The sequence below is a fragment of the Myotis lucifugus genome, unplaced genomic scaffold (genome assembly GCF_000147115.1).
Source record: "Myotis lucifugus unplaced genomic scaffold, Myoluc2.0 scaffold_3, whole genome shotgun sequence".
NCBI classification, from domain to species: domain Eukaryota; kingdom Metazoa; phylum Chordata; class Mammalia; order Chiroptera; family Vespertilionidae; genus Myotis; species Myotis lucifugus.
In genome coordinates, this window is record NW_005871051.1 from 5038544 (window position 1) to 5059848 (window position 21305).

General features: G+C 44.9%; 1 protein-coding gene across 1 annotated transcript in view; it reads right to left on the reverse strand.

The window, feature by feature from the left end:
• Nucleotides 1–21305, reverse strand: part of SATB2 (SATB homeobox 2) — a 170535-nt gene that overhangs the window by 136710 nt on the left and 12520 nt on the right. The window contains 1 exon segment of the mRNA XM_006082379.3: nucleotides 12111–12287. Coding sequence (XP_006082441.1) covers nucleotides 12111–12287 — 177 coding nt within the window.

Consider the following 21305-nt stretch of genomic DNA (forward strand, 5'->3'; position numbering starts at 1 on the left):
TGGGGGGGGCAGGGGGGGCTACAAATATAAAAGGAACACAGTAGCAAATTGTAACTTAAAATGGTACATGAGATAGCTCTGGTTTGTATACTTGAGAAACCACTGGTTTCATCATTTAAACTCATCTTTCATTATAAATGGATATTTTTGGTGACATGAGTACATTTTAATAGATAACCTGAGTTACATAAATCCTGACCGATTCTTGCTCTGTCTGTTACGAAACCCACCTAAATAGTTATTGAAAGCAGATACTTCTCTCTACCCAAGAGACACCAACATAATCACAGAGGAAAAGGAAGCTCCCTACCTGGGAGCACAGGCTCGGTGTGAGCGGAGGGACTCCCGAAGGCACCCAGAAGGGAGACAAGAGGAATGGTGCCCTGGACACTCCAGGGAAAGGGTGCAGGGTGAGCGGCAAAGACCCCTGAATTCCAGCAGGCCCACCTCACACCTGCGAAGCTGTGGGGTCAATCTTAGAATTCTAAAATGCAGGAGAGAGACAGAGAGTGCGATGGCTCCTCTCTGTCCATGCCCAGGGGATCCAAGGTCCGGTACAAACCAACCACCAAAAGGGATTACAACCCGTCCTCCTTCAAGCTGGGAGCCTTCCTGACTTGTTTTCACAAATTCCCTACCCATTACTAGGCTGTCCTCCATCAATTTAAACACAGAAAAAAACCTTCCCTAAGTTTCCCCCAATGACTCTCTCATAAAATCTCCATCCTACTGCACAGAGCAGAAACCAGAGGCTACAGTGCTGTCATCAGCTGTTAACTCCCGGGACATCTTTAACTCAGGGCCCTGGTTGAGAAACCAGCCAGCACTCAGTCACGCACCCGCACAATGCTGTGTGTGTTCTTTAAAAGAGGAGAGAGACCAAAATGTGGGCAAGAACATAACTACTGTAAAAACAAAATATGAAATCAATTAACTAAAGCTTCCTGAATGACACAATGTCCTTCTACTCTTCTCCCACATTAAAGAACTTAACTCTGTACCACAAGGCCGAGTGAGAAAGAAAGCAGGTCAATGCCAAATTAAAAATAATAATAACAATAACTGGCCTTTCACCTGCAATAAACCAAATGGGAAAAAATATAGTCTCACATACACGTTGGAGGAAGTCACTCTGGCGGTGCAGCATGGGCTAGGCACAGCCGCAGAACTTACCTCCTCATTTACTGATCCGCCCAAATCTTTCTAGACAGAAAGCTAATGCTTCACATTGGATTCGAACACCAAAAGCTTGCCGGGCCGGCATGGCTCAGTGGTTGAGCGTTGACCTCTGAACCAGGAGGTCACAGTTCGATTCCCAGTCAGGGCACATGTGCAGGTTACAGGCTCCATCCCCAGTGTAGGGCGTGAGGAGGCAGCCAATCAGTGATTCTCTCTCATCACTGATGTTTCTATCTCTCTACCCCTCTCCCCTCCTCTCTGAAATCAATAAAAAATGTAGGGAAAAAAAAGAAACCCAAAAGCTTCACTACTGTGTAGTATTAAAAAAAATGATAATAAAAACTATGTAAATTACACATTATAACATTAAGTGAAAAAAATATTGCCTATATATCTATATCTATATCTATATCTATATCTATATCTATATATCTCCAGAGCTCTAACTAGAAAAGAATGACTGATAAGGCTGCGGCTGTTCTCTCTGGGTGGTTGGACCATGGGGGCAGGAGGGTGTCTTCTTTATACTTTTTCTGTATATTTTTAGTTTTCTATAACTAAAAGCAATTGATTTTTATTAGAAATAGATTTTTTAATATGTAAGCTTATAAGGAGTGAGATAAATAAAAATGGGGTCTAATAAAATAAGTTCTTATAAAATGCCATCTCAAACCAGCAAGTTCAATTTTGTTAAACTTAAAACAAGCTCCCACTCGGTTTAAAAATCTATATGGTCAGCCTCCAATTCCACCATGTCAGCCTTTGCTTTGTGCCTATAAAATCTCGGTACTGTCGGCTGGAACGGTGGACTGAACTGACGGACTGGAACTACGATGCCACTACGCGGGGCCCTGGCTGAGGACACAGTCCGGAGCCAGTGGTTGGGGTCAGAAGGCTGTTGACCTCTCTCAGGCTCAGCTCACTCACTGGTACAATGTGGACAATAAATTTATCTTCTTCAGGGAGTTAATATGGGGACTGAATGTTGAGCACCTAGAACAGGGCCTGCTGTGTCACAAGCACTAAATAAATATTAGTTCTTAATAGAATAAACCCATTCATCATATCAATTTTCTTAAATACCGCCATAGCTTGTCTATCATGCAAAAATTTCAGTGTCCTTTTCAAAATCTAAACCATGGCTTAATACAAGCTAATTCTGACAACGTTACATTTACCCTATCAAACAGGAGTGAGCCCACATCCATAAATTTTTCTGAAAACGGAGGTTTAACCTTTTAAGAGCCTATATCATGTGTTTTTAATCCTCAAAACCCATTTGAAACCTTCCATGTTGTTCTGGCTCAGCAGCTACTTTACAGAAGCCTCAAGTTGCCAAACTTCGACAAGATGGAGAGAACAGAGCCAGCGTCTGCATAAGATGATGCCAGGTCCTACCTACCACTTGTCACATGCTCATGGTTTATTTTCCATCCCCCCCCCCCACCCCGGCATGTCAGGATCCTGAGGGCAGTGGCACTAGATACTTGGTCCTTTGCTGTGTCCCCAACGCCTAGCACAATGCCTGGCGCACACTAGGCCCTCCATAAATACTTTGCTAAGTGAGCACATAAAATGATTCTATGTGGCAGAACCAGAGAATTAAGGTGCAATCTTTAAATCTTTCTCTGCAGTTTTCTTCTCCAGAAAATGGGGACAATAAAACTAGACTGCATTTCCTCCGGTGGCGCTCCACAGGCTAAATAAAGTGCTTTTTTGCCAGATAATGTTGATATATCTTCTATTGCAGAGTGTCTACACCAGGCCCCCTTCCTAAGAATCCTCCCTCCCATTCCAAGGAATCACAGTATTCATAATAACACATGACATTTAGAATTGTCCTTTATGACTGTGGCTCTGCAGCATATATTTAAAAACAAAAAACAAAATCCACCATCAGAAGTTGGTGAAACTGTCAGAGCTTTTGATCCAGAACAGACTCCTCCCAACATGGGCGGGGGGAGGAGTTGGAGGGGGCAGCCTTCATCTGGGAGACCATTGGGCTTTGCGGGCCCAGTCATTGAGGGCAGAGGTTTGACTGTGCCGGAGCCTCCCCGCTTGTCATCCTTCGCTTTGTAACCCTGACAGAAGGCCTATGCGTGACGGATCCCCCGCCTCGCTGGCCGGGAGCAGGAGGAACCTAGGGTGCTGCGTGTTTGCGTGGAGCCCGCAGCAATCTTCCCACCCTGAGTCACAAGCTGGTGAAACAGGAGGGCAGATTTGCTGCTCTGTCCTGGGCGATAGATAACGTATTTCTCCAAACTCAAGAGAAGCAGACAGACAGAGGAAAACCTTTGTGTGTTTTTCTCATTGACACACAAATAACGTTGCCAGCCACTGCTTTCGAGCAAGCGAACGGTATGCACTCAGACTCTTCAGAGCTCTCAGAGCTGCCATCCAAAAACAACAAAACACTGCTTTTCAAAGCCCTGGCTCTTTAGATGCTCATCACAGCCATGAGAAATCCATCTGACACCTCAGAGACCAAACCAAGGTGCCCATGAGTGACCTTCCCCCTGCCTCCCGGCACCTCCTCTGCGCGCGCCCTGTGTCACACACAGGGAGAAGTGGTCCCTGGCACCTCAGGGTTCCCTCCTGCACCAAGCTCCCTAAATAAGTAATAAACCCCCCACGTACTGAGAGGAGGCAGATGAGTGGATTATTATGGCATTGAGATCCCATAAGAATTTTAAAATTCAATAATCCTGTATCTGAGAAAAGTTGGACGAAGTATAAATGTACGATGTGCACTAAAATAAAAAAGTGAAAGCACTGCAATTGTGAAACTTCACAAAGAAGTGACTCAAATTGTAAGATTTAGATGATAGAGCTCTTATCCCTATTTTTTTTTTAAGCAGGGAGTTTTTAAAAAGCATTTTCATATTACAAAGTGCTCCATGGCCAAGAATTTTTTACTGTCTATCATGAATGTCAAAAGAGACTTTATTTAGAGTTGGAATAGGGTGGGGCAGCACCCAGACTGAGGGTTGTATCAATGGAGTGCTTTAATATGAAGGATCTACCTGGAAGATACCAGCTTTCTGCCGTAGCATTTGTAAGTGTCTTAATGAATGCACTTTTCACCAAATTAGTTCCCTGAACGGAATCTGTGCTATATCTTCTCAAAACACAGAAAGACCAGGGTCTGCAGCATTTGACTGACTCTAGCCTGCATTTAAAATATGAAAGGCAGTTTGGAAGGGAATGGGATAAAAAAAATTTAATCACAATATAAACTGTATCGGAGTATCGCCAATTTTAGATTGTCAGCTTCCTACTCAAAACTCTACAAAGCTATATATTTGTAATGGGACATACTCTAAATAGTAAATAAAAGCTGCATATCATTGTGAGTTAATCGGTTTAACCTGGATCATTTCACAGGAATGACAAAACACAGAACTTAAATGATAAGTCCCCTCCAAGTCATAGGCATGAATGCCTAAACTCTGAGAAGGATTTTAAGCAGTTTAAAAAATACTCCAAAGCTAATTACCATCATGGCCATTTGCCCCAAACAAAACAGCTAACTGAAAACATTGCTATACACTTCTCTCATCATGGAAGAAATAATGAGCTAGATTTTTTAAATGAATTATTTCTAATGGTGTGATTTTTTTTAAAAAAATGGGCAGGTAGAAATCACAAGACCAGAGGTAAAATGAGATGACACCCCCCCCTTACACTCCCCCCCCCCACACACACACACACTGGCTTTAGCAGTTTTTATCAAATACTTCCTACTCAACCACTAGGCATCCAACATATCAAGTCAGATAGGGTCTTCCCTTCTGCAAAGTTACACAGACAAAAATACCGTAAGCTGACCCTCATGTGAGCCATAATTACATATCTATATATGTGTAAGAATATAAACAGCCTGGCCTGGCCGGCGTGGCTCAGTGGTTGAGCATCAACCTATGAACCAGGAGGTCATGCTTCGATTCCCAGTCAGGACACATGCCCAGGTTGCAGGCTCAATCCCCAGTGTGAGGGGTGCAGAAGGCAGCCCATCAATGATTCGCTCTTTCTCTCTCTCTCTTCCTCTCTCTTCCTCTCTAAAATCAATAAAAATATTTTTTAAAAAGAATATAAACAAATACAAGAAATACAGGACTATAAACATTTGTATTAGATATTTTCTTAAGTATCTATTAGACAGGGAAGTAAGATAAGCATTATTTTCCCCCCTTGGCAGGAGCAGTGTTTCAGGTTTTCCCGTGTGAATGAACAAACATATGTGCTCACACACATACATGAATATTTCATTGTATGTGGTGAAGGAGGGAAGAGTATAGGGCTTGTTAGAGGTTTGTGTTGGCCCAGCCAGTGTTTCACCTTTTGGCCCGTCCAGCTCTAATGAGGTTCATTGAGGCCTGGTTAGGAGCAATTTGGGGGTCGCTTTTTTAGCTCTCTTTTGAGAGCCACAGATTTTTTTATTTTTTTATGCAGCTTGTTTGTTAAAAGTTTGCTCCAAGGCCTAAATTTTCTAAATATGCACCTTTTTCCAACATTGCCCTTATAAAGAGAAAACTGCCGAGAGTGTCCCAAACATGAGCATTTAATTAAAGAAGGAAAAGTAGAAAAAAAGAGAGAGAGCCAAAGAAAGAACCCAAAGAAGCAAGGCAAGGCGAGAGAGCATTTTAAACATGTTCAATGGGGAGAGTGTTAACCTTCCAGAGCAGGAGACCTCGGCTCCAGACAACAGAGGACTGTCAGCCATCCTCCCTCAAAAAGAGTGATTCTCTGAATTCCAAGGTTACGATTGAACTTATTGATTGCTTATTTGAGACCATAGCATTTGCAGTATTTCTAGGGTAAGAACTGCCATTAAGTTTAGCAAAACAAAAGTTATTTTGCATTCATCTGCAGCAAACCTAAGTTTTAAAAAACTTTTTATGAGCAAGATTCAAAGACTTCATAGATACATCAACCAAGCACAATAAATACATCGGTTTGTGTGGCTCCCGACATAGCAAACACTTAAAAAAGTTTATGAAACAATTGTGGAAATTTGAACCTTGACTGAATATTTCAAGATTTTAAAAAATTATCTTTGTTTTTAAGAATCATGCTGGTATTGTGGTTATGTTTTTAAAATAAGCTTTATCTTGCCCTGGCCAGGTCACTCTGTTGTTTAAAGCACCATACCATATACCAAAAAGGTTGTAGGTTCGATTCCAGCTCAAAACACACACCCAGGTGGTGGGTTCAATCCCTGGCTGGGGCAAATACAGGAGGTAACGGATCGATGTTTCTCTTTCACATCAATGTATCCCTCCCTCCCTCTCTCTCCCATCCTTTCTCTCTAAAAAAATCAATAAAAACATCCACGGGTGAGGATAAACATAAATAAATAAATAAATAAAAATAAGCTTCATCTTCAAGAAATACTTAGTAAAATATTTGTAGTTAAAATATGAGGTCTAGAATGAGCTTTGAAATATTCCAGTGGGGGAGAGGCGAGAAAAGGTTGGAGGCAGCAATAAGCAAGGTTGACCATAAAGTGTTCATTGTGAATCCTAGATAATGAGTTCATGAGCATTTAATATACTAGTCTCTCTACTTGGCATATTTTGCATGTTTCCGTAATAAAACATCTTAAATAATTAATTTAAGAACAGAGCATTTCAAGCTCTGAACAATCTAAACTGAAAGTGTATTCATTTCTAATGGCAAAATGTACTTAGAAAGTAACTTCTGGTAAAGTTCTTCCCAATAAAATGTTGTACAAAGCTAGTCCACTGGAAAGTTTATACTAATAAATATTATATAAAATAATAAATATTAAAAAATTAAGCCATTCCTTTTTTATATAAATATCCTTACTATTTTTGTTTTAAGTCTTATTCTATTTACTTATTGTTTTTGTTTTGTCTTTGTTTATTGATCTTTCAAAGAGAGGAAAGGAGAGGGAGAGAGGGAGAGAGGGAGAGAGGGAGAGGGGGAGAGAGAGAGAGAGAGAGAGAGAGAGAGAGACATATCAGTGTGAGAGAGAAGCATTGATTAGCTTCATCCTGCACACACCCGGATGGGGGTTTAAACCTGCAACCTAGGGATGTGTCCTGACCCTTAATCCAACCTGCCACCTTTCAGTGCATGGGGGGACACTCCAACTGAGCCACACTGGCCAGGGCTATTTATTTAATTATAAATTAGCACCAAAATTATAAACAAATTTTATATGTATTTCTATTCTCTGAACCTCAGTAGTTGATATTTCTGAGCTCAGAGGGTCAAAAATCAACTAATAACCTACACTCTACACTCTTCGTGTGTAAGTAAACTACCAAATGTAAGCTCCATGAATGCAAGATATTTTTTTTCCAGTTTTTTACCCCCAGAACCTAGAAAAGTGACTGGCACGTGGTAGGCACTTAATATTACTGAATTAATGACTTCTGAAGATCAGAATCACTAAGCAATATGCTTTCTTTTTATATCAGGAATCATCCTGGCCTCATAAGCAAGACTTGTGTATTAATCACACAACCTTCAATAGACATTAATTCTGAGGTTCGTTTTTTTTATTTACTTATTTGTTTTTAAGGAGGTATGTTTTGCTTACCTTGAAAAAGTATCTCTATGTATTGCATCATAGAAATGAAATATGCATAATTTATCATTATCTAAGAAATATAAACTAAACTAAACGCCCAGTGACCACGTCTGTCACAGGACAGCCTGGGGGAAGGACCCTGAGTCTGGACATGGGTCTCCCACCCCCTGGTCCTGCACCACAGGGAACGTTACTGCCCCTGCTCGTTTGCCTCAGTTTCCTCATCTGTGGAATGGGAAACATAATTTACTGAAAAGAGCTGTTGTGAAAATTAAATTACTTGGTAAATGTAAATCTCTAGAATAGTGTCTGACATATAGTAATTGCTCAATTAGTGTTACCTAGCACTATGAAGACTCTAAGAAATGCCTTGGTTTATACATCATAGGAGCATACTCATGACCTACTGACTTTTAAAATCTTAAACAGAATAAAACAAGAGAAATGCATCTGTACCATGTACAAGTTTCACGTTTACAGATAAATTAGGGACAACGTGAACTGATGATCAAAATTGGGGAATAAGGTAGAAACTTCCTACTTTTTCAGAGAAGAATCCATGAAGTAGAATTTCATACTTACACATTGTTTTCTGATTAGAAAAAAAAAAGATAAAATCCCACTTAATCCACCCTGTTGACATAATGTATTTCCTGTCCTTTTTTTTCTATGCATATATGTGAAATTTTATATAATTAAGACTGTAGTGGGGGAGGGAGGGGAGGAGAGGGGAGGGGAGGAGAGGGAATGGGAGGGGGACGGAGAAGAATAAATGGAGTGAAGAGTTGAAGTGGGGAAAGAGGATGGGGGTTTCTGCATAGCGGTCCCCTATGTTCACATTCCTCTTCCAAGAGACTTGGATTGAGAGACGCGGACTCATAGCCTACTGTGCCATATGAAATGTCCTTGCTGCTCACTACACCTTAGCCCACCTCTTCTGGGAAAAGCAAAGAGCCTGCCAGCCTCAGCGTTTTGCATATGCAAAACAGCAGATCAGATGCATCCGGTAGCTCCCATCCTTGAGACTCACAGCTACTGGCATGTGTGCTGGGAAGTGCGGGTTTGGGTAAGTTAGGAGCACAGTGCCCGTGATTTCTGACGGTGTCCTGTGTCTTTATCCCCCTTGGGTACCACTATCTGGTCTGAAATAAAGAAGGTTACTATTAAAAAGGGGAAGGGGTGGGAGTTGGAAATCTCTGAATTCCATTTTAGTGGACCTTCTCTCATCCTTTAGAAGTAAATATTCTTTATGGATACAACCTCTGAAAGGGAGGGCCCTCTCCGAAAAGGAAACTGACTATCCCGGAAGGGGTGGGAGTGCTGGTGAAGGTGGCGGTGGGCAGAGGGACATCTGTAATCGTGTCGACATAAAAATAACGTCTTAAATAAATCAATAAAACTAGAAAAATAGAAAATAAGAAAAAGAAAATCTACTATCAGGCTCCTCTTATTGTCCCCAACAGCAGTTCCACAAACTTGGACTATATACAGATGCTGGATCACAACCTGAAAACAAGAAAAAGACATTGACTACCCCACACCCCCGGAGCATGGGCCCAGGCCCTTGTGCTGGGACCTGAGCATCCCTCCAAAATAAGGACCCTGCGGAGACACGTGCTCTTGTAAAGGCCCTCGGGATACTAGCCCAGCCGATACTGAAACTCTTTTCTGGTCACGTCCACATGAAAATCACACTTCAGGAGCCTGAGTTTTACAGCAGGTGCCAGGAGTCCGCTCTCCACACAGCTTAGCTCTGCCCCCAGGAAGAAGGGCTCGGCTTGTACAGGCCCTTCCTAGGCTGCAGATGACTTGTGACGGATGACTAAATAATCCTGGGGGGCGTTACCTAAACACTCACAACCCAAACCAACACAAAACAAACCAGGAAACGAGAGACAGGAAACAGGAAACCTCAGGCCTCGAATAGGAGGCCATACTTTGTCCTGCTGCCTCCCCCAGCTTCCTCTCACTCTGCTGCCGGGGCCCGCACAGGGACCACCTGTCCCATCATGCTCTCTGCTTGCTCCATAACCAACAAGCAGCAAACTGCAGACCCTCGAGGATCTAAATGACAACAAAGACCTAACACATTCATCTCAAAGCAAACAATTCTAAGTTTTCCTATTTACCCACAGCAGAGACCAAGGAGCCTAATTTAAAACCAAGTGAACACACCGTGATTTCCGTTTCCCTCTGTGAGGTTACAGTACAGGGCGCAGTGATGAAACCTCTGCTCACCTACAAAATACAGTACACCTGTGATCTCGAGCTCCTTCAGAACATCGATTCAGCTTTTTTAATAGTGTAATAGTTCGCGTTTTTTAAACCAGGGTTTTCACCCACTTTGGGGAGGCGGAGATTCGCTTTTGACTTGCCCACGGTTTAACACCCCCCCACCACCCCACCACCCGCCCCGCTGTAGACTAGCATTTCCTACTAGTGCATCGCACTTGGGGGTGCAGGGCACCGTGTGGCTCCCCGGTGCCCATTTCCTGCACGCCCCTTCCCGGAGCCCGTGCCAAGAATCAAATCTTGGCCACTTAGCGCCGTGCGCTCCACATGTGAGCTCACGGCGCGCTGAGCAGCGTGCTAACGGAGATGGATAGCCTGTCAAGCAGGAAGCTGGCACGCCAGGATGCAAGCAGTGGGATACAATGACCTTTACAATCAGGGAGGAATATCCCTAAAATGGCATGAAAAGTGTAGGGGGGGCGGGGGGTGACCCTTTTATTTCATAGCGTGGAATAAAAGCATGCTGCCAGCATGCAATTTGCTCCAGATCACATCTTGAATCCTTCGCACCAGAAGGAAAGTCCTGAGAGAAAGGAAGGGAATCATCCTTTACTGAGCTGCTGTGGCAACAGCGGACGGACACCACGATTCCCTGTAGGCGGCGCGGGACCTCCGAGCGCTCCGAGTGGGGTTCCGAATGCACTTGGGCTCACCAGAAGCCAACATGCTGGACCCCTGGTTTCGGATGGGCTGTTATTTTGGGAGAACTAAGATAGAATTTAGATACTTCACGACAGCATTTTTTTAAGGTACTGATCTGCTCACAAAATCAGAGCCCAGAGCTTGATCACTGAAATCCCATGTCCTTGGTCACCATATTTGTTAGTCTGCATAAATAGCTTAATCTCTCCTGGTTTCCTTATCTGAATAAATAGATGTTCTGACTGATAGCTCCTAGGCATTTTTGGAAGAGGAACGAACTCATACACAAAATAGCAAAGATCCTTGGCACAGCCGCACGTGTGAAGATGGTAATTTATAGGAATATATGTAGGAAATTGGGATATAACACAAAACCCAGAAGTCATAGGTTTCTCTCCTCTAGTTATAACTATTATCATAAACTATGCAATTCAGTCATTTCAGCTGGAAAACAAGGATAATCATTCCATTGAGTCAAAAAAATTTTTCTATTCTTCAAGGTTTGGGGGCTGTTTGTGTTGTTATTTGTTTTGTCAGTCCTTTGGCAGGAAGAACAATGGGCTCTGCCTAGAAGGCGGCCGCCCAGGCTCACAATGGGCTCCCAGCCGCACAATCACGCTGAAATACTGATGCAACTTTAATATTCAATTAACTAGGTAAGAGGGATTGATCACAATGACACTGAGATTTTCTTTTCTTTTTTTTAATGAATGGATTACATCAAAACTACAGCGCAGTATTCAAAGACACAAAAGTCAGATGCATCCATTTTTTTTTCTATTTAATTAAAAGCCGATTGTAAAGTGTGGAAGTTGCAGTAAATACATCTTTAAAACTGAGCGCTTATAAATCATGTACTAAAGTTTGGCAAGTTAGGAATGAACACCTCAGCACCAGCTCAAAAACATACCCGTCTGGGGACTCAGAGAAAATACCAGGGTTATCAATGAAAAACAAACCATCAAACACACCGTGGGATGATCACTTTGAAATGCAAGGTGGTTTGGGTGGCTCTAGAGGTGCTGGTCCAATCTTTCCTAAAGCAACCAGAAAATAAGACTCCACCCTGCCAAGCGTGGCTCAGGGGTTAGGCGTCGACCTATGAAACCAGGAGGCCACGGTTCGATTCCCGGTCAGGGCACAGGCGGGGTTGCAGGCTAGATCCCCAGTGTGGGGTGTGCAGGAGGCAGCTGATCAACGATTCTCTCTCATCACTGATGTTTCTATCTCTCCCTCCCTCTCCCTTCCTCTCTGAAATCAATAAAAACACATTTTTTTTAGAAAAGACTCTGCCCAAAATATTCTGCTGTTCACTGTTTGAGAAAGATGCTCCATTTGACCGTTCTCCTCCAACCCGTGTTTGGAGAATCACTTCGGGGAACACATTCTCCCCCACATCACGACAGACAACAGGGAGGCGGAGGGGAGGGGATGATACCTTGGGCCTGGGCGGCGGAGCTGTGGGAGTAGCCCAGGGCCAGCAGCGCCGTCTCCACCAGCTGGCTGAAGAGCACGTCCTTCCGAACCAGCACGAACTCGGCGTGTTCTTCTCTGTTGTCATATTCGAGAGAGCCGTCCAACTGCTCCACCACGCAGAAGACAGGAATCATCAGCCCTGCGGGGACACGAGGCAAGAGCAAAACGCAAACATTACCCAGCGCGTCTCCGTCACCAGGACGAGAAGGGAAGGGACAGTCGTAAAAGTCACTCATCTGTGATCCGTGATGGTTTAGATTAAACAAGCCTCTCAGTCAGATGGGCCTAATGGGAAAGCTGGGGGTCCCCCCTCCTTCATTGCTCTCGGGCCGCGGCCGGACTGCCCTGGGCCCCCGGGGAAGGCCTCCGACTCTAGTCATTAAAAGGGGGGCCGCACCAGTCAATCGGCCGAGTCCTGCCTGCGACCTGAGCTCCCCGGTGGCACATAGGTGAGGTCCAGGCGACCTGCGGGCCCCTGGCACCCTTCCCCTTCGAGTCTATGGTTTTATCATTAACGATCAACCAGGAGGACTATTTTCAGGTCAGAGCTGCTTTGGTCGGAAAGTGCTGTAAATTACCCAGTAGGATGGTAGGCTCGACGTCAGGGCCTGTGCCATTGTGTGACCATGTACCGGGACGTCAAAAGGCGTGTAAGAGACGTTTCTCCTGTGTATTTTATGTTCCTGAATCCTGATAAATAGGTCATCCATGAGCCTGAAATAACCCGTCCATGAACGTCCTAACTGACGGTGAGCTTAGGTCACAATATACATCGAAATAAAAAGACTCTGTCCTCTTTAAAATTATGATTTTTGTCCATCAACACCCATGACCAGTGGAAGGGGACTGTCTCTTGTGTTTTCAGAGAAAAGAAGTAAACTCCCCCAAAGAATAAAGCAAATTAGTCTCATTGAAAATCTGTTGAAATCTGTTGTCACTGAAATATTTCTCTGCTTTGTATCAAAGTGTGAAAAGCTAAAAAATGCTTAATTTGCCAAAGGTTTTTATAAACTGTTTTTTATTTTTAAAAAAAAGTTGTACAGGAGTTTAAATCTAAACATAGCCAAGGCATAAGAAGATCAAAGTTTCACCAACATACAAGTAATAAACATGGACTCTGTCCCATGCGACCTACACCAATGAGCGTGTTATGGACTAACAATGGGCTCTGGATCTTCTCTCTGTGCAAGAAAAATCGACAGTTGTGAAGGATGGTGGGCAGGCGGAGAGAGGGGGAGGTGGAGGGTTAGTGTCACTGTGAAGGCCCCTCACGCTGAAGGTGACACCTCAGGGCAATGCTGTGCGGAGGGCGCAGGAACTGTGCGCGAAGCCCCTCCCTGTGGCCGGACCCTGGCAGCCTGACTCACTCTGATCTGGACAGAGAGGGTGGCAGCAGACACTCCGCCAACGACCAGCTCGCAGATTTTTGTTCTGAAGATAATACAAAGGCACAACTGGTTCCCAGGTGCTAATTATTATTATTAAAGATACTAAGTATTGGGTGTCATTATTAAGTGTAATCCTTATTAACAATAATAACACTCATTAGGAACTGTTATCATTAGAGATCGGGGTAATTGTTATTAAGCCGGCACAACACTCTAACAAGTCACACCGTATCATCCCTGGGACGACAGTGTTCACTCTGGAGAACAGCAAAGCAGCCGTACTGCTTAGAGCAAATGCACCATCGATGGGGCAGATTTATGGGAAACAAGAAATAAGGATGGAGCAGACTGACTGTCCCAGACAAAGAAGGGAATGCAGCCTGGCCACGGGGTGCCTTGCAAAAATACCTTTTTAAAGAAATGCTTATTTATTTATGCCCAGTGTATTCCCAAATGTAAGTAAGGCATGTAATGAATAGTAAAAACTAGATGTCCTTCAAATTATCTCATTCATGTATCCAATTTGTATCCCCTGAACACCTACTGTGTGCCAGGTAGTCCCAGTGAGAGCAAGTCTGATTGGCTGCTTCCCTCAATGCTGTTGCAGGGGCTGTAAAATCTTCTGAAGCAAGAATAACAACATTTATAGGACCCACTCCTGAGAGGCCCTCCCGGCAGGGAACAGCCCCCTTTCAGACCTTTTAGCTCTCACATCTCTGTCTGAGGAAGCAGGTGGATTGCTATTTTTAAAGATTTCAATATATGCACATATGGGGCCATGCAGTCAGGGGAGCCATAAGCCACCTCACCACTAATACCTGTGTGTACGTGAGTCTCGACACTGACAGCCCATGTGCAGTTCCTAATGCCAACACCTGAGTGTCACCCACCTGGGAATCACAGATAAGACCTTCCCATGAATCCAGGGGCTCCAGGAGCTATTACGTATCCATTACTTAGGAACCATAAATCCTCCTCAAGTGTAGGGTCGATTGAGAAAACTTAAGACCCTATTAATTCTTAAAAATGATATGAATAGTTCAATGAGCTCACTATGAAATACAGCATCAGAGCACAGGGGTCTACTCCATGTAAGGCCTTACATTTTGGAAGTGTCAATGACCGAAATCCTTCCTAAACATTTAGTTCAGTGACTGAAGGAAGCAATTGCTATTGGACATGATAACCATAACCCCTCCCAGTCAGAGGGCAAACACCCATCCCTCACACGCATCACCTACTTTGTCAGAAAAAACAAAAACAAGGGATTTGAGGTCATTTGTAAAATAAAACAATATTAACCAGGAGAGGGTGATAATAAGCTTGTTCTGAAGCCCATATGTATGAGATACCAAAGAAAATCATAAACAGGTTATATTTAATCCCTAGAAAAATGTACCTCTCCCCTAGGATGTCATCATTTTAAACAGTTATGAATTTTTTACACTGAAATACAACCGTTACAAAAGAAGGGGACGACAGGAAAAACAGGCTCAATTTCTAGTGACAATGACAAGAGAGATGAAAAATAGTACAATTGAGGTCAATTGTGGGGAAGAAGAAAATTAACATCCAGGTTCTTAAAGCCTTTAATAGCAACTCCGTGGGGGGTGGGGAGATGACAAAAGAATGTGTAGAAATATATTCCATAAAAAGGTATTTATCCGTTTGGTCCCTCCACTCTCTCCAGGCAAAATGAGAAAAAAGAAAGAGAAGGAAAAAGTGGCAACAGATGAAAACATAGAGACTGTTTGGAAAGCACTTCAAAAAAATAAATTAAGAATGGGAAAAATTAAAAGAGAAGTCCAATAAAAGAACAGCCATGTAAAACTAAAATGCTCTGACAACAAAATTTAGAAATAACCAAGAAGAAACAAGCCACCCTTGCCCTAGCCCTGCATCGAGCGCTCATGGCCTTATTTTTCTGACTGTAGCACAGACCCATTTCCAGAAGATCAAGTGGAGACCTTTGAGCCTTTGCATCGGAAGCCTCACTAAGCCTTTTACAATCGTGGGAGGGGAGCCGGGAGTTTAATGCAGGGGACAGGCACAGAGCCACAGCCATTCGAAAAAATGACACGTGGTTCTGCCGAGTGGGCTAAATGGTGAATCTGTTGTCATAGAGGCAAGATAAGCATGAGACTCTCTCTCTCTCTCCTAGAAAAATGCTTTCCCAACTCTCAGTAGTGGCCCTGCTCAAAGTGCCATTGTCATCGCGAGGTGATTTCTGAGGGGTGTGTAATTAGAAAGAGCCACCTGCGCTTCGCCGCCCGGCCATGGGCACAGAGACCTGGAGGGAGGTGGTGGGAGATGGGGTGACTAAGCTCGGAGTCAGGAGGCAGGCAACCTGGAATCCAATCCTGGCACTGTCCCTCCTTCCCTGAGAGAATGACCTGGAATCATGTATTTGACCTCAAGTTCCGCTTAGCAAAACTCAAATGATAATATCCGCATCCCAGAGCTGCTGTGAGGAATAAACAATGCAGCCTAGTTAAATGGTCTGACAGCCCTCAAACGGTGGAAGCTATCTGCTTTTCTTTTTTTCAAAATCAGCATTCATACATTTTATGGAGAAAAAAGAGAGAGAGAGAGAGAGAGAGAGAGAGAGAGAGAGAGAGCAATAATTTTTTTTCAGGGTCCCATAATCAATACTCAGGATACTTACTAAAAAGCATTTCTTCGTAATAAAACTATTACTGATAATCACGGAGTGGCCAGATTTTATAAGATGCAAATAATAATGGCCTAACAGGTTCAACGTGCCCAATAGCCAAATGGTAACGGTGGTAAGAGCACCTCTCCAATACAACAGCCACTCACCACATGCAGCTGCTGAGCACCTGAAATATGGCTAGTCCTGAATTGAGATGTGTTGTAAGTACAAAACACACACTCAATTTCAATGATTTCGTAGCAAAAAATAAATACACCATGAATAATCAAAATTAACTGAAATAGAAATAATATTCTGAATAAAACATCATTAAATTATTTGCACTTGTTTCTTTAACTTTTTTAAAATAAAGCTCCTAGAGCCTGGCCAGCGTGGCTTAGTGGTTGAGCTTCAATCTATGAACCAGAAGGTCACGGTTCGATTCCCGGTCAGGACACATGCCTGGGTTGTGGGCTCAATTCCCACTGTGGGGTGTCCAGGAGGCAGCTGATCTATGATTCTCTCTCATCATCGATGTTTCCATCTCTCTCTCTCCCTCTCCCTTCCTCTCTGAAATCCATAAAAATATATTAAAAATAAGTAAATAAAGCTACTAGAATATTTAAAATTACATGTGTATCTCGTATTTTTTTTTCTATCAGACAGAGCTGCTCTAAGCAATCTGCCGAACACCAGCACATACAATGGCTTTCTGACACAGGATAAATTCATGAGAAACGGTAACTAGGAAACTGAATGACTGTCATGAGCATTTCTGAATGCTCCTCCGTCATCACGCCTCTGTGTTTCAGGTCATAGGAGACCTGAGGGCAGGTGTCCTGTCGGTGAAACTGCAAAACCGAGCATGATGTCTTCTCCGTATCAGCAAGCAAACTGTAGGCTATGGTATTCCTAACTCTATTAATCCAGCTTCTTTAATCAGGAAAAGGCTTTTTTCCCCTTCCTTCATTTTAAAGAAGAACGACAGCGTTCCAGAAATACCACGGCACTGCCACGAAAGGGCCTGAGGAGCACGCATCCTGCAGCACTCACTGTGAACGATGCAAGGTCCAGCAGACGACAGGGTTCCACGCCTTCCACGCCAGTTAGGGTACAAAACCACCGCTCCTTCCCATAGCAGCTCCTAACTCATCAAGCACTCTATCATATTCCCTCCCCACATTTACCCCGTGAGAGGGTTATTCTTAATCTCCTTTAATAAATGAGGCAACTAAAACTGTGAGAAACTGCCAGGCTAGTGTGGCCCAGTGGTTGAGTGTCAACCTCCTATGAACCAGGAGGTCACGGTTAGATTCCCGGTCAGGGCACATGCAGGGGTTGTGGGCTCGATCCTCAGTGGGGGGCCAATCAATGATTCTCTCTCATCACCGATGTTTCTATCTCTCTCTCCCTCTCCCTTCCTCTCTGAAATCAATACTATGAGAAACTAAATAACATGCCCAAAGAAACCCAGGGAGGCAAAAGAAGAGCAGTTCAGGTTAGCCACCTCTAAACCCCAAGCATTCTGGTCAAAAATAGCACTCCCAAACCCACACCCACAGAAAGCTACAGGCGTGGCCTTTTAGTAGAGGACCCTTCACCACTTGCTGTGTCCAGGGGGTGACCTGCATTGCTTGTAAGTGAATTCACCTTAGGGCCTACCGCAGGTCAGGCACTGTGCTGGGCGTAGAGGAGGAACCAAACACGGTCGCCAACCTTCAGTCCCTCACAGACAAAGAAAGGCTCCAATCAAGGGCCACACTCTGATGTGGGTGAGCATGGTCTCCAGCCTCCTACCCAGCCCCTTAGGTCCTGGGTCCACCCGCAGGCTCAGACCTGCCGCCGGCATGACAGGAGCCGGTCTGAGATGACCGGAGGCTAGCCCTTCTCCTCCCCTCTTTCCAAGGGCTCCTGCCACCACCCGTTTGAAGAAGGCAGGCAACGATGGGGCCCGCCCCTTCCGCGCGGCTGCCAGTATATCTGGTTCTATCACCTGAGAAGGTCCCAGGGCTAAGTGAGGATTGCAAAGGCTTCAGGGCAGAGCTTCCCATACCTGCTCTTTGCACAAAACTGAACCCGGAGAAAAGCACCCCACTCAGCAACCCCCACCATCAATGAATCACAGAACCCCTGAAACACCAGCCAATTCCGCCAAGTAAATCCCATGTGTCGCACGGGGTCTTCCAGGGACTGGCGGAGGAGCAAGTGAGGGTGGCAGCTATCATTTCTTACTGCAAATTTTCTGGAAAAACAAAACAACCACTTACTTGCTATATAAGACCCCCCCCCTTTCTCTTTCTCTCTCTCTCTCTCTCTCTCTCTCTCTCTCACACACACACACACACACACACACACACACCATCATATTCACACAGTCAAGAGAAATAACTTGCCAATATTAACCTCTACACACTTCCTTCCAACAATGAAAGCAAGTTTGAGCACCAAGAATTGCAACCAAAGACAGAAAGAGAGAATATAGTTGGTGTCCCTTATCTCTCCCCTGGGGTCTCAGACAACATTTCCAAATGGATCCAATGGATCTGTCCTCCCCCAGACACCCAACCTCCGGAGCCAGTGCAGCCAGAGGCGCCACATTCCATGGTTCCCCCAGGGGCTGAGCTCAAAAGTTCCAGAGACAAAAAATGCTAAACCTCACTGTCTGGCCCCTGAGTTGTGCCTTAATCTCCTTAGATATATCGCCATTGTAAAAGAAACACACAGTATCCCATGTTAACTGCCGATGGAAAGAATTTCAGGTCATGAAATAAAGACATGTTATCACCAGTCTTGGATGGGGGAGAGCAACCACTTTAGGGGACAAGGGAGCCACCCACAGGCGGACCAGACGTCCACTTCCCAAGGTTCCTCTGCATCCTCTGCTTGGGAACTACGGATTCAATGGAGGATGCGTTCACTTGTTTGTGCTGTGGTCTTGTTTTTCACTCTTACTGAGGAGGGAGCAGGAGCTGAGGCAGAGGTGGGACAGCTGAAGGCCTGGGTGGTTCCCAGGTGGAGCAACAGGCCATCCTACGATGATGGAGAAGGAGCTTTCTGCCTAACGATCCCTCGAAGGGACAAAAGGAGCTGGATGTGCAGAAATTAGACTTCCTGCTCCTCCACACCCCGGTGGCTCATATCTCAAGAGGAGGCCTCCAACCAAAGCTTCAACAAGAAGGCTCCTTGGTGGTGGGGGGTGGGGGGGGAGGCAGGGGGTGCAGAGAGGATGTGATCAAGAAATATTTACTCTCAGAGTTCCCTCTACTGACACCAGAAGCTGCCTTTCAGACCCCGAGGTAGACCCTAACTTTGGAAGATGAGAACAAAAACAGACCGAGGATTGGGGTTGGCGGGTGAAGTCCGGTCCTCTTCTCACTTGTTACCCCGAAGTCTCAAACTGGGGTTAGGGTGGCAGAGAAGGAAGATGGATTTGGGTTCCAGAACCAGGACTCCAGGCCCATTCGGGCTGAGATCACCATTCCGCCCAAAGCCAGCTCTGAAGGCTGAGGGTCAGCCCCAGGCCTGGCCATCCTCTCCATGGTGGCAGGATCCCGGGGGCCTGGCAATTTGCAAAGCGGGATCCCACGGGCGCACGGGAGGCACAGCGTGACCTGGGCCACCCCTGGAGCTGGGCCCTAGCAAGCCTGACCCAAGGCACTAAGTCCCTGATGACAGACATGCCCCGTTAGCCAATGACAGGGCCGCCTCCCCTCCTCCAACATGACTGGACTCAGATAAGTCTCCTTCAGTCCCCCCCGCCCCTCCCCGCACCCCTGAGCCGACCTACAGCAGGCCCACAGTAAATGCTGGCTCCGTCACCCAATGCTCATCCAGGGGGACATTCATCGCATCATTCATAGGTGGTGCCGGCGCTGTCTGTTCCCCGTGACTCCCCAGTGGCTGAGCTTGTCCACATCACGTCGGCCCGACGGCACTGCATCGAGCAGCAGCGGACAGGAAATGTCCCAGAAATGACCGCACAGTGGGCTCAGGAGTGCGCCCCACGTTCCGGGGGGACGCACACCAGACCCCGGGCTGTGCACGAGCACTGGTGACGGAACCTGTTGGCTTACCTATCGCCTGGAAGGCCAGGCAGGCAGTCACTGTTGTGAGACTCCAGCGCCCAGCAGCTCTGTACGGTGCCTGTGCACACCTGGGGCCCGGGGGGCTGACCTGCAGGCCCACCCAAGACTGACTTGGAAGAACGGTAGCATCTATTCTAAGTTTAATAACCAGAGAGAGAGACAAAATGTTTACTGATCCCAGATTTAAAAAAAAAAATGTTTTTAAGGAAAAAAGTAGAATATGCAAGTTTGCGCATCACAGACGAGTTCACACATGTGGCATATTGTTTCGCTAAATTTTGGGGGTTCCTTTCACAGTGGGTTACAGAAGCAGATGTTAATAAGTGTCAAGACTCAATGGCACGTTAAGCGGACTGTACCCTAATTCATCAACCTCGGGGTTCTGTCCTCTGTCCTCCATGAAGTAGAATTTTACTCTGGAGCTTTCTCAGAGGATAATTTTTTTTTAATAATATTTAAGTGAAGATGCATTTGCCACTTGCCTCATTCTCATGATCCTCTCTGGAAAGCAAGTTGCAACTCAGAGTCCCGTACGTCAAAAAGGAGTCGATAAAATTGTCTTTATGCAATCATCTGCTTCATCACCTCAGGTTCTGAACTCCACCTAAATGTTATTTTATCTCATTTAACAATTAAAAGGAAAAACCCTTGATCAGCTTCTCGAGTGTGGTGTTAAGGAAAGGCTGGCTGCGCTGAGGTTCTGCAGCCAGGAATTAATAAAGGAACCAAGCACTCACTGCCAATAAGTCAAGACTACCCAGGTTCCTAGTGGGGATGGTTCATAGCACAAGCGTGTTTTCTTTGGGGAGGTTAACTCACCAAAATTATTAAAAATTGAGCTCAAACACTGGTGCAAAGTCCCAAAGGAAATCATACGAGAGTGGAGAGATTTTTTTTTTTTTATCAAATAAAACCCTAAAAAGGTAAAGTTTTTATCGTGAAAAATAAAAGGATTTCTCCCTTACAAAAGGAAATCTTATGGCTGTGCTCAGGGTTCAAACAGAAAAGCAGGCCGGGGTATTTAACAGACG